At 45.8% G+C, this 14593-nt stretch overlaps 1 protein-coding gene across 4 annotated transcripts in view; it reads right to left on the bottom strand.

Annotated features, from left to right (window-relative positions):
* VDAC1 (voltage dependent anion channel 1) overlaps window positions 1-14593 on the bottom strand; it is a 394265-nt gene that overhangs the window by 5588 nt on the left and 374084 nt on the right. For all 4 annotated transcript variants that reach the window (XM_050792860.1, XM_050792861.1, XM_050792862.1 and 1 more), the window contains one exon: window positions 3817-4044. In XM_050792860.1, the coding sequence (XP_050648817.1) occupies window positions 3817-4044 (228 nt within the window). The remainder of the gene's footprint in view (window positions 1-3816; window positions 4045-14593) is intronic.

Raw genomic sequence — 14593 nt, 5'->3', positions numbered from 1 at the left:
TGCTGGGGAGATACGGTTGGCACTGACCCAGCCTCTTGGAGGAGCAGCACTTCAAAAGAGCTTAATCCACAATTCATCTCGTCCACCTATGCACACTCCTCACCCATGCTGCAACATCTAAGGTCCTGGCAGGATTTGAAAGGGAGCTTTTTGCTACATCATAAAATGCCTCGCTCTTTCAGAAACATTCAGAATGAAACCCCAGGTGGTCAAGCTCCCTCCTCTCTTACAAACACACTGAATGACTGCAGTTGCTGGGAATATCCTTTTCCCTTCTTCAGTCATTCAAATTCTCCTCTTCCTCTTTGGGGGCCCTGCTTAAGCTCTCAGAATTTGAAAGTCTGCCCCACCCAGATGAACAGCCTATACAAACTCTGCAGTCACTGCCACCCCTAAAAAAGCCAGCTCAGAGAGTCTACACTTTGTCCTCTGTCGGGCTGGGGTCTGCACAGATCATTTACTGTCTCTCATTACTGCTTTCAGATTGTTGTTTATATGCACAGTGTATACTGGTGCCTGGTCAGAAGCAACCTTCTCCACAGAGGGAACCACAGAAAACAAAAACAGTTAAAGTGGCTGCCACTGGGGAGGTGGGATGAGCAGGCTGAGGCAGGCTGGAATCACTGCTTTTCATAAGCCCATCTGTACTGTTTGATTTTACAACCATGGGCTCAGACTCCTTTGATTAAAAAAATTAAGAAAAATTTTAATGCTGCAATTTTTTAAAAAGGAATGACCATCCCCCTTGCATTAGATGGTCTTCAAGCCTGCCTAAACCCTCTCAAACATCTTTAACATAAAATCATTGTCTGAGTTCTGTCTCATAATTGTGGGCATTTCCAGTGGAAATGGCATTGGTAACTGTGCGTCAGAGCCAATGTACTTTGGAATGCAGCAAAGGGCTTCAGGACCTAAGAAAAAAAACTCTAGTTTTCACAAGACACTCTCCCTAAATTAGAGAATACATTCTAAATTTTTTTTTCCCTGAGATGGGATCTTGCTCTGTTGCCCAGGCTGGAGAGCAGTGGCAAAATCATAGCTCACTGCAACCTCAAACTCCTGGGCTCAAGTGATCACAGGCATGTTGCCACCATGCCCAGCTAATTTTTAAAAATGTTCTTAGAGACACAGTATTTCTGTTTCCCAGGCTGGTTCCAAACTCCTGGCCTCAAGTGATCCTCCCACCTCAGCCTCCCAAGTAGCTGGGATTACACATATGAGCCACACATTGTAAATTCTCGCTTCCCCATGAAATTCAGCGAGACAGACATTATGCTTCTAGAAAGTACAGGGAGACCCAGGCACTGCCTGATTCACAGGGAATCCTGTCTCCTTTAGACAGCCCAAGTATGCTACAATAAAACAGCAGCCTGTCAAAAATAACAGATTTTTAATGACTTTAGTAATATATTCAATTGGGGAAGTTTCTTGGGCTTACATGTTTTTATAAAGGCCAGACTTTTCAGAATATCCCAAAACCAGGAACACAATATTGCCTTCCTATACAGAGCTTTCAAAACCACAAACAAGAGGCCAGACGCAGTGGCTCACGCCTGTAATCTGTAATCCCAGCACTTTGGGAGGCCAAAGCAGGCAGATCGCTTGAGCTCACGAGTTCAAGAACAACCTGGGCAACATGGCGAAATCCTGCCTCTACAAAAAATACAAAAAGTAGCCAGGTGTGGTGGTGTGCACCTGTAGTCCCAGCTATTTGCAAGGCTGAGGCAGGAGAATCACTTGATCCTGGGAGGCGGAGGCTGCAGAGATCGTGCCACTGCACTCCAGTCTGAGTGAGAGAGCAAGAACCTGTCACCAAAAAAAAAATAATAATAAATAAACAGCTGGAACTGTTCAAATTCATCTATATGAAGCACAAAGACTTTCTGTTATGCATCTGGGCCCCTGCAAGCACCAGGGCAACCCAGATGAGTTGTGTCAGCTGCCTTCACGCTGGTTCCAAAAATAAACCATGCCCACTTGTTGCTTATTAAAAATGTTGAAGCTTAGATATGTGGGGGAAATGGCTAACAGCCATTGTTCCTCCTAGAATTGGAGCCAATGCCCAATTTTAAACCAAGGAAAAAACTTCCCATGCCAATCAGAATTCTACATTCAAAAACATTTCTACGCATGTGGTATGTTTCCTATAGCTTTTTTGTATGTTTCACCTTTTCTTGATTAAACATACAATAACATTGATATTTTCTTCTTTTTTTTTTTTTTTTTTGAGATGGAGTCTCGCTCTGTTGCCCAGGCTGCAGTGCAGTGACGTGATTTCAGCTCAATGCAACCTCCACCTCCCAGGTTCAGGCAATTCTCTGCCTCAGCCTCCTGAGTAGCTGGGATTACAGGCACCCGCCACCACGCCCAGCTAATTTTTGTATTTTTAGTAGAGATGGGGTTTCACCTTCTTGGCCAGGCTGGTCTTGAACTCCTGACCTGGTGATCCACCTGCCTCGGACTCCCAGAGTGCTGGGATTACAGGCGTGAGCCACCGCACCCGGCCAAAATGGATATTTTCTTGGTATACAATTTTATGAATTTTTTTTTTTTTTTGAGACGGAGTCTCACTCTGTCGCCCAGGCTGGAGTGCAGTGGCCGGATCTCAGCTCACTGCAAGCTCCGCCTCCCGGGTTCATGCCATTCTCCTGCCTCAGCCTCCCAAGTAGCTGGGACTACAGGCGCCCGCCACCTCGCCCGGCTAGTTTTTTGTATTTTTTTTTTAAAGTAGAGACGGGGTTTCACCGTGTCAGCCAGGATGGTCTCGATCTCCTGACCTCGTGATCCGCCCGTCTCGGCCTCCCAAAGTGCTGGGATTACAGGCTTGAGCCACCGCGCCCGGCCCATTTTTATGAATTTTAACACACATACACAGATTAATGTAACCATGACTACAGTCAGGATATAGAACAGTTCCCTCCCCCAAACTCCCTCAATCACCACTGTAGTCATACCCTCCCCAGCCCCTGCCAACCACTAGATTGTCCATCTCTATAGTTTTCCTGTGACTTTTTAGCTGTAACAGATTCCAAATTAATGATAAAAATTCCTCAAAAAATTTATTAATGGAAATAATATTAGTTTACACATTAATACCATTGATTTGCCTTAAGTTTAAGAAGTTACTTCTTTAGTGACCTCTAGTGGAAAGAAAGAAACATGGTAACTCTGCACCCAGCTTGTGCCTGTCACAGGTTAATTCCTCATGAAACTGAATAAAACAAGGTTTATGATAAAACAAGATCCATGAATGAAATGTGTTTCCCTTAACCTAAATCATCAATCTACTTCAGTTCTCAAGGGGCTCTCTCCTAACCTATAATCACTGTTTCCCTTCACCATATGTCCAATAGTTACTTTTACATGTTTCACTGTACAGAGAAGATACTTTGTAACTCAGACAATCAGCTCCTAAATTTGTCTACCATGTCTACATGTCATCAAGCTCAGCAGGCTAATCCTCAGGCATTAGACAGAGAAAGAGCGCTGAGAGCTGTTTTGTTAACTAAAACAAAAACTGCAGGGAATGGACACGCTCTGGACTGACACCACGTCCCTGCTGTAATTAATCAGCCACTTTGTGTACCTGTGGCAATATTTACTGTTCGTAGAGTGGAAAGGATCTAAGACACTCTAGGAAATGGGTAGGTGGGAAACAAATGATAGCAGCAGGCCATCTGGCTCATCTAATGCCAACAAACTCACTTTACAGTGGTTAAAAAGTGGGCTTTCTTTTAAAAAAAATAATGAATGCGATCCCCTTATCACACACACTCCAACCCCACCCCTCACCCTGCTGTCCCCATGTACACTTACACATTAGTGTGAAGCTGGAATTCATCAGTCTTGTAGCCAACTGCAAAGTTGCTCTGGGTCACTCGGGATTTTGCAGTCTCAAAATTCATCTGGTAGCCAGCCAGCCAGCCCTCGTAACCCAGCACTAGAGCACCCCGGATGGAAGGTCCAGCAATGTCGAAATCCACGTCGCAGCCCAGGTTAATGTGCTCCCGCTTGTACCCTGTCTTGATTTTAGCATTTTTTTTCCTGAAGGAAAAGAAGTTGTATTAAGATCAGAAGCTAACTCACCCTGAAATGCCTTTTTTTTTTTTTTTTTTTTTTTTTTTTAATCCTAGGTCAAATAAAGGGAGTGGGGTGGGGGTGAAGTCAGGGCTCCAGTTCTCCCTTAAGGCACTGCCGTACCACAATGAGCAGGACACAACCTCTCTTCCACGGGGACCCAGTGTGCAGAAACCCACACTAATGAAGTGAGAACACAGACAGGAAAAGCCTGGAAAATAAATACGGAGTAACTTCCTTGTCCTATCCTCTTTGTATGCTTAATGTAGCAGCCTACACAGGCATTCATTAGGTAGAAAGCCACCATGTAATTATGAGACAGATGCATCTTTGATATTTTCCAAACCTGGGGAAAAGATTTATCTGTCATGAAGACAGCTACCTAAATAGCAGCTTTTAAAGAGACGGTTATCTTCTTACTCTGTGGCTCACACAGTTAAGTAAGGAAACATAGGCTATGTTCCTTCCTTCCAAGTGAATACAACAGTAAAATGGATTTCAATTACATATTCATGAGACCCCAATGAGTACATATTTCAGAGAACCGGGTACTGATATAGAACCTGGAACTCTGCAGACATGGGGGCCAGGAAGTGTTAGTCAGACAGTACCCCAGGTCCAACCTGATGATATCAGATGTGAGTCTATAAGCAGTTCAGTGTCTGTACTGCCTGTTCCTCAAGACCCAGCATGCCCTAGGAAGAGCAGGTGAATAGTGTTACCTGCAGACCTATTATTACCATGTCTTTTACCAGAAGTACCCACTGGAGAACAAGATCACATCGAACAAATAAAACATGGGCCATTTTTATCTGATTGTTTCTATCATTCAGTTACAAGATTGACATCTCCCACAGGAAGCTGCATTCTCAGCAGAGACCACAGGAGGAACCAGATCCACTCAGAGCCCCAAGGACTACACAGCACTGTTCACTTCTAGCTTTATTCACATTGAGATTAATGCTTCATCCTCAGCACCTAGACCATTTCCTCCTAAATGGAACCAGTGCTCCTTGGAGAAATGGCTGACTATAGATCTTAGGCAGGAGATGTACACAGTGACCTAAAACATCTATCAAAGCTATTGAAGACTACTGGGGTGGAGGCAAAAGGACTTACAAGCTAACCTGAAGAGGCTCCCAAGGGATTCAACAATGGAGCAACGTGAGCCTCAATAAGGAAAATATCAGCAAAAGGCTGAAACATATTAAACAATATGTTTATTCTAGGCATTATAATGACACTCAGGGCCGGGCGTGGTGGCTCATGCCTGTAATTCCAGCACTTTGGGAGGCTGAGGCGGGTGGATCACGAGGTCAGGAGTTGGAGACCAGCCTGGCCAACATGGTGAAACACTGTCTCTACTAAAAATACAAAACTTAGCTGAGCGTGGTAGCAGGCATGTGTAATCCCAGCTACTCAGGAGCCTTAGGCAGGAGAATCGTTTCAACCCAGGAGGCAGAGGTTGCGGTGAGCCAAGATTGCGCCACCGTACTCCAGCCTGGGTAACAGAGTAAGCCTCCACCTCAAAAAAATAAATAAATAAATAAATAATTATAATAACACTCAAATCACATAGCTGTCATCTTTAGAGACTAGAGAACCAACCTGTTATTTTAAAAACAGCAAGAGGCTGGGTGCGGTGGCTTACACCTATAATCCCAACACTTTAGGAGGCCGAGGCGGGTGGATCACCTGAGGTCAGGAGTTCAAAGCCAGCCTGGCCAACATGGCAAAACCCCATCTCTACTAAAAATACAAAAATTAGCTGGGCGTGGTGGCGCGCACCTGTAACCTCACCTACTCAGGAAGCTGAGGCAGGAGAATCACTTGAACCTGGGAGGTGGAGGTTGCAGTGAGCCAAGATCGCGCCACTGTACTCCAGCCTGGGTAGCAAGAATAAAATTCAGTCTCAAAAAAAAAAAAAAAAAAATCATGAAACAATCATGTAAATTTGAAGAGACTAGAGATTTGACAATATTAAAAAACGATCCAGCCGGGCGCGGTGGCTCAAGCCTGTAATCCCAGCACTTTGGGAGGCCGAGACGGGCGGATCACGAGGTCAGGAGATCGAGACCATTCTGGCTAACACGGTGAAACCCCGTCTCTACTAAAAAATACAAAAAAAACTAGCCGGGCGAGGTGGCGGGCACCTGTAGTCCCAGCTACTTGGGAGGCTGAGACAGGAGAATGGCATAAACCCGGGAGGCGGAGCTTGCAGTGAGCTGAGATCCGGCCACTGCACTCCAGTCTGGGCGACAGAGCAAGACTCCGTCTCAAAAAAAAAAAAAAAAAAAAAAAAAAAAAAAAAAAAAAACGATCCGCCAGGCGCAGTGGCTCATGCCTGTAATCCCAGCACTTTGGGAGGCCAAGGCAGGTGGATCACCTGAGGTCGGGAGTTCGAGACCAGCCTGACCAACACGGAGAAACCCCATCTCTACTAAAAATACAAAATTAGCTGGGTGTGGTGGCGCATGCCTGTAATCCCAGCTACTCGGGAGGCTGAGGCAGGAGAATCACTTGAACCCGGGAGGCAGAGGTTGCGGTGAGCTGAGATCGCACCATTGCACTCCAGCCTGGGCAACAAGAGTGAAACTCCATCTTAAAAAAAAAAAAAAGAAAAAAAGAAATATCAACTTTTTTCAATATAATAATAATACCATGGTTATGCTCCTTTAAAATGGAATCTTGCCATTTAAAGATACATAATAAAATGCTTACAGATGAAATTATGTGCTGTTATTTATTTAAAATAATATGGGCATGGAGAAGTGCTATATTTATGGCTATATAAATAAAACATGATTGGCCACAGGGTTGGTAACTATCAAAGCTGTGTGATAGGAATAGAATGAGGATTAAACATTTTTTTTGTATGTTTTTGTATGTTTCAGATTTCTCATTTAAAAAATAAATAAATAAAGGTTAAACATTCCAAATTCTCAATGAGACAAGAATTTTAGAAGTCGCAGGTGAAAATAAGGCCAGCACCCCCCTCCCAAGTGATGTAGGAAAATAGCCTGTTCCATGGCGAGAGTGACACCATCTTGAAGCAAAACCACCACTGATACAGTTTGTATGTTGTACCCTCTAAATCTCATGTTGAAATGCAGTCCCCACTGTCGGACCTGCTGGGTGGTGATTAGATCATGGGGGTGGATCCCCCATGGATTGGTGCTGTCCTTGCAATAATGAGTTATCATGAGATCTGGTTGTTTGACTGTGGCACCTCCCCACGACTCTCTCTCTCTCGCTCCTGCTCTTGCCATGTGATGTGTCTGCTCCTGCTTCATCAATCGCCATGACTAAAAGCTTCCTGAGGCCTTCCCAGAAGCCGAGCAGATGCCTGTGCTATGCTTGTACAGCCTGCAGAACCATGAGCCAATTGAACCTCTTTTCTTCATAAATTACCTGTCCTCAGGTATTTTTTTCTTTTTTTGAGATATAGTCTCACTCTGTTGTCCAGGCGGGAGTGCAGTGGTGTGATCATGGTTCACTACAGCCCCTACCTCCTGAGCTCAGGTGATCCTCCCACCTCAGCCTCCCAGGCAGCTGGAACTGACTATAGGTGTGCACCACCACGCCCAGCTAGCGTGTGTGTGCCTGTGTGTGTAGACGGGGTTTCACCATGTTGCCTAGGCTGGACTCCAACTCCTGGGCTCAAGCAATCTGCCTGCCTCAGCCTCCGAAAATGCTGGGATTACAGGCGTGAGCCACCTCGCCTGACCAGGTATTTCTTTAGAGCAATGCAAGAACAGCCTAATACAGCCATGACAACCAAGAAATACATCACAGACAATCCCATAAAAGAAACAATGCCAGCCAGGCACAGTGGCTCACACCTGTAACCCTAACACTTTTAGAGGCCAAGGCAGGTGGATCACTTGAGGTCAGGAGTTCAAGACCAGCCTGGAAAACATGGCAAAACTCCATCTCTACTAAAATATAAAAAGTAGCTGGGTGTGGTGGCACGCACCTGTAGTCCCAGACACTCAGGAGGCTGAGGAAGGAGAATCGCTGGAACCCGGGAGGCAGAGGTTGCAGTGAGTCAAGATCATGCTTCTGCATTCCAGCCTGGGTGACAGAGTGAGACTCTGTCTCAAAAAAATAAATAAATAAAAATAAAAAAAATAAAGATGCTTATCTAACTTCCCTGTGGTCACAAGTTTTGCAAGTTTTTTACGAGACGGTCTAAGACATGCACACGTCTTTACTCTAAAAGCTTGCTATATAAAGAATACTTTCTGGAGGATAAGTGCAAGGATCCACTGTCTCTTGGCTGCTTGAGACATTGCTTCTATTTGCAAGTCTCTATTCAATGTTTCTTTCCGAGAAACTGGATTTGTCAGTCTCTTTCTTTGGCTGCTCAGCTCCCTCAGCAGTTGGGTGGTAGGTGTGCACAGACCTGCTCACCAACAGAACAAGTGACAATGAAACATGCCTTGGAACCTCAACTTTGTTTAAGTTACTTCTATACATTTTGGCAAGGTTTGAAGGAAAGGAGTGACAACTAAATTATCTCTCAATAAGAAAAATCCAAAACTGGTCAGGCGCAGTGGCTCACACTTGTAATCCCAGCACTCCAAGGGGGGCAGATCACTTGAGGTCAGGAGTTGGAGACCAGCCTGGCCAACATGGGAAAACCCTGTCTCTACTAAAAATACAAAAATTAGCAGGACATGGTGGCATGTGCCTGTAATCCCAGCTATTCAGGAGGCTGAGGCACGAGAATTGCTTGAACCCAGGAGGTGGAAGTTGCAGTGAGCTGAAATTACGTCACTGTACTCCAGTCTGGGCGACAGAGTGAGACTGTCTCAACAAAAAAGAAAAAGAAACCTATCTTCATCTGCCTGCTCTCTGGGGAAAGAAGCCTGGGTTTCGAACAAGTATGTGATTGGCACCAGGCTGGTTGAGATGACTGATGATTAGACAGCTGTTGAGAGGCTGACATTTAGAAAGGCAAAAAGACCAAGAAATATAAAATCACGCATCTTCTAACCATCTTCTTTTTTAATTTTTTAATAAAAAGCTGCTGATGGTCACAAACTATGATGCCTATGGCAGGGCCTCTGACCAGTGGTGTGCACCACCTGCACCAGTTAACATGGCACCCCCACCCACTGTCTCACTGGATTCTGGCCAGGGCCCACGATCCCCAAGAGAAAGGGCAGTGCTGGGGAGTGCTCAGGCTTCTCTCCAGGTCTCTTTCTAACACTGCACACTTGTCTGTGGAGTCTTCCTTTTTCAGATATTATTGGGATTTATTTTTAAGCTATTTCAACAGTAGTGCTAATTTGACAAGCACCCGAGAGAGGCCTGACTGATTTGTAGTTAACAAGCAAGCTTTATTTGTGGTAGATACTCAGTGTGGGTGCTGGTCCTTGAGGTCTGCAGCCTCATCCAGATGTGGTCTACACTCAGCTCCTCCTGGGAGTCAGGTGTTTTCCCAGGCTGTACCCTCAGTCACTTTGGAAAGCCAGCTTTCATTTCTAATCTCCATCATGCATCACCAGAACTTTCCTCAAATACCCAGTAGCAATATGTACACCTAGCACCCAGAATTTTAGTTTAGTTTTTTTTTTTTTTTTTTTTTGAGACGAAGTCTTGCTCTGTCGCCCACATTGGAGTGCAGTGGTATGATCTCAGCTCACTGCAACATCCACCTCCTGGGTTCAAGCAATTCTCCTGCCTCAGCCTCCTGAGTAGCTGGGATTACAGGTGTGCGCCACCACAGCCAGCTAATTTTTGTATTTTTAGTAAAGACAGGGTTTCACCACGTTGGCCAGGCTGGTCTCAAACGCCTGTCCTCGTGATCCGCCTGCCTCGGCACGCCAAAGTGCTGGGATTGCAGGCATGAGCCACCACACCAGGCCCACAATCTTAGTTTCTAAACATCATTCTCCAACATAAAGAACCAAGGTTCCTTGGAGAAATGGCAGACAGCAGGACTGGGGAAAAACAAGTACTAGATGAGCATCGTATATTTTCTGAAACCAGAAATAAAGACATGCTCTGAAAAATGACAGAGGTTTGTCAAAAAGCACACAAGATGTATTCTCCCAAAGGCCATATCTGGGACAACTTGAGCAACAAAATAAATGACACTGTGGATTATAGCCCATAGATTAAATGTCCATGCATCTATACTAATATAAATAAATGATTGAATAAATACATGGGAAAGAAGGAATAGCTCTTCCTTACAATAGAATACCAAGTAACAAGTGAAGGAAGGATGGCAATAGGAAATCACCATTTGAGGTCGGGTGTGGTGGCTCACACCTGTAATCCCAACATTTTGGGAGGCCAAGGTAGGCAGATCACTTGAGCTCAGGAATTCGAGAGCAGACTAAGCAACATGGTGAAACACTGTCTCTACCAAAAATATAAAAATCAGCCAGGGGTGGTGGCAGGCACCTGTAGTCCCAGCTACTGGGGAGGCTGAGGAGGGAGGATCCCTTGAGCCGGGGAGGCAGAGGTTGCAATGAGCCGAGATCACACCACTGCACTCCAGCCTGGGTGACAGAGTGACACCCCACCTCAAAAAAACAAAAAAGAAAAGAAAATCACCATTTGTAGCCAGGCGTGGTGGCTCACACCTGTAATCCCAGCAATTTGGGAGGCTGAGAAAGGTGGATCGCTTGAGCTCAGGAGTTCCAGAACAGCCTGGCCAACATGGTGAAACCTCATCTCTACCAAAAATACAAAAATTAGCTGGGCTTGGTGGCATGCACCTGTGGTCTCAGCTTCTTGGGAGGCTGAAAAGGAGGACTGCTAGAGCCCAGGAGGCAGAGGTTGCAGCGAGCCGGGATCACACCATTGCACTCCAGTCACCATTTGTCAAGCGTAACTGTTGCAGGCAAGAATCATCAATGGATGTTACTATTTGTCAGCAAAGGTATGATGAGAAATAGAATATCTGCATATCTCAAAGTGTCTACCCACAAGATACTTACTAATTACAAAGAGAAAAATAGTACCTTTACAGTGAAGAGAGTTGGCAGACACCACTTCAAAACTGATCACCAAAAATGAGGCATATTGATAATATTCTTTCTAACATCACATGCTGAGAAGAATACAACACAATAACTTCTATGGGTGCCAAAAATGTAAAACCTAAATTTAATCATAAGGAAGCATCAGACAAATCCAAACTGACGGACATCTTAACAAAATAATTGGCCACTCTTTTTCAAAAGTGTCAGGGTCAGAAAATATTCCAGATTAGGGAAGACTTAACAATTAGATGCAATTGGCCGGGTGCGGTGGCTCATGCATGTAATCCCAGCACTTTGGGAGGCTGAGGTGGGCGGATCACAAGGTCAGGAGTTCAAGACCATCCTGGCCAACATGGTAAAACCCCGTCTCTACTAAAAATACAAAAATTAGCCTGGCTTGGTGGCACATGCATGTAATCCCAGCTACTTGGAAGGCTGAGGCCTCCCAAGTAGAGAATCACTTGAACCAGGGAGTCGGAGGTTACAGTGAGCCGAGATCATGCCACAGCACTCCAGCTTGGCAACAGAGAGAGGCCCCGCCCCCCCCCAAAAAAAAAAAACAATTAGATGCAATTTAGGATCCTGAACTGGATCACAGATCAGAAAAAAGACGCCATTGTGACAACAGATTAAGTGTATGATATCAACATTAACTTGCTGATTCTGATCATTATAGTTATATAAGCCAATAACATTAGGGGAAGCTGGGGGAAGAACACAGGAGAACTCTGCATACTATTTTTACCACATTTTTCTTTTTTTTTTTTTTTTTTTTTTTGAGACGGAGTCTCACGCTGTTGCCCAGGCTGGAGTGCAGTGGCGCGATCTCGGCTCACTGCAAGCTCCGCCTCCCGGGTTCCCGCCATTCTCCTGCCTCAGCCTCCTGAGTAGCTGGGACTACAGGCGCCCGCCACCGCGCCCGGCTAATTTTTTGTATTTTTTAGTAGAGACGGGGTTTCACTGTGGTCTCAATCTCCTGACCTTGTGATCCGCCCGCCTCGGCCTCCCAAAGTGCTGGGATTACAGGCTTGAGCCACCGCGCCCAGCCTTTACCACATTTTTCTAAGTATAAAATTACTTTGAAATAAAAAGTAAATTTTTTTAAAAAAGGGTGGGTGCAGTGGCTCACACCTGTAATCCCAGCGCTTTGGGAGGCTGAGGCAAGCAGATCACCTTAAGTCAGGAGTTCAAGACCTGCCTGACCAACATGGAGAAACCCCGTCTCTACTAAAAATACAAAATTAGCTGGGTGTGGTGGCGCATTCCTGTAATCCCAGCTACTCGGGAGGCTGACGCAGGAGAAACACGTGAACCCACCCAGCACTTTGGAAGGTCAAGGCAGGCAGATCACGAGGTCAGAAGTTCGAGACCAACCTAGCCAATATGGTGAAACCCCCGTCTCCACTAAAAATACAAAAATTTGCCAGGTATGGTGGCCCATGTCTGTAGTCCCAACTACTTGGGAGGCTGAGGCAGAAAAATCACTTGAACCCAGGAGGAGGAGGGTGCAGTGAGCCAAGATCACACCACTGCACTCCAGCCTGGGCAACAGAGCAAGACTCCGTCCCCCCTACACCCAAAAAAAAAAAAAGCAAAAAACCTTTCCTTTGTGTTTTTATACTGCAGGGCCTGAAGACCTCTGCAAAGCTCCCTAAGGTAATGAGAAGGAAATTGCCTACAAATTCCAAAGTATGCTATCCCAGCAGGCAAAGTCCCAGGCAGCAAATTCAAGCATGTGGGCACATCCTCCAGCCCCTCATCCTATCCCAGGATCTTTCTGTATAACCTCTCCCTGATATCATGGCAGAGTTCCTGGGGGGAAAGTACACAGCACTGCAAGAAGGCAGTGGTCTTGCAGAAGAAACTACAGCAGAGAGGAGGAATGAGAGTAAATCAGCCCCTTAACAATGGTCTCTTCAGATCATCTATAGCCAGGCTATAAGAAGACATCTCCAGAGGGTAGGAACCCTGTGTGCCCAGTCACTTGTGTGGACCGCACACCCAGCACAGGTCTGGACTTGGTAGATCCTCCCTCTAATAAATATTTGTGGGAAAGGAACAAAGGAAGAAAGAAAAAAAATACATGAAATGGCAAAACTGAAAAATTGATAATGCCATTTAACTACACCACTTAAAGATGTTAAGTTTTATATGTATATCTTACCACAAGTTTTTTTTTTTTGGAGACAGAGTCTCTCTCTGTAGCCCAGGCTGGAGTACAGTGGTGCGATCTCAGCTCACAGCAACCTCTCTCTCCTGGGTTCAAGCAATTCTCGTGCCTCAACATCCCAAGTAGCTGGGACTACAGGAACGCACCACCATGCCTGGCTAATTTTTGTATTTTTATTAGAGATGGGGTTTTGCCATGTTGCCCAGGCTGGTCTCAAACTCCTGACCGCAAGCAATCCACCCACCTCAGCCTCCCAAAGTGTTAGGATTACAGACATGAGCCACTGCATCCAACCCTTTTTTTTATTTTTTTATTTTTTTTGAGATTGAGTTTCACTCTTCTTGCCCAGGCTGCAATGCAATGGCGCCATCTAGGCTCAAGGCAACCTCTGCCTCCCAGGTTCAAGCAATTCTCCTGCCTCAGCCTCCCAAGTAGCTGGGCTTACAGGCATGCGCCCACCATGCCCAGCTAATTTTTATGTTTAGTAGAGACAGGGTTTCTCCACTTTGGTCAGGCTGGTTTCAAACTTCCGACCTCAGGTGATTTGCCTGCCTCAGCCTTCCAAAGTGTTGAAATTACAGGCGTGAGCCACCACACCCAGGCCACAATTTTTAAAAACTGAAATTCAGTACATGCCCTTGATCCCATCATCAGTATACAAAACAGTCTTCCCCAGGTTTAGAAGACCCACCAATATGAGTGGAAAAAAACAAGGGTGTATTCTAAAAGGGAGTAATTCCTTCTAGGCACTTTGAAAAGCACCCAGGAATTGAGGCAGACCGCCATACAATCTTGCCAACTGATGGGTTAAGAACTAACAAGCCGGCCGGGCGCGGTGGCTCAAGCCTGTAATCCCAGCACTTTGGGAGGCCGAGACGGGCGGATCACAAGGTCAGGAGATCGAGACCATCCTGGCTAACACGGTGAAACCCCGTCTCTACTAAAAACACAAAAAACTAGCCGGGCGAGGTGGCAGGCGCCTGTAGTCCCAGCTACTCGGGAGGCTGAGGCAGGAGAATGGCGTAAACCCAGGAGGCGGAGCTTGCAGTGAGCTGAGATCGCGCCACTGCACTCCAGGCTGGGGGACAGAGCAAGACTCCGTCTCAAAAAAAAAAAAAAAAGAACGAACAAGCCTAATACATCTGTGGCCAGAAGGCCTGGAGAAAGTGCAGCCTCAGGAGCCACCTTGCAGTTACATCCACAGGGTCTCAGTGTCCCTAAGCAGGAAGATGGGATAAGGACTTCCACACCTCAAGAAATGAGGCTGGCAACAGTGACCAGTTAGGCCCTGCTTCCAAATGTCACCCACTCCCATTTGGCCATGGCCACTTACATCACCAGCAGC

Source organism: Macaca thibetana, chromosome 6, assembly GCF_024542745.1.
Source record: "Macaca thibetana thibetana isolate TM-01 chromosome 6, ASM2454274v1, whole genome shotgun sequence".
Lineage (NCBI taxonomy): Eukaryota > Metazoa > Chordata > Mammalia > Primates > Cercopithecidae > Macaca > Macaca thibetana.
Note: the sequence above shows the minus strand (reverse complement) of the source record. Positions and strands in the feature narration are given on the sequence as shown.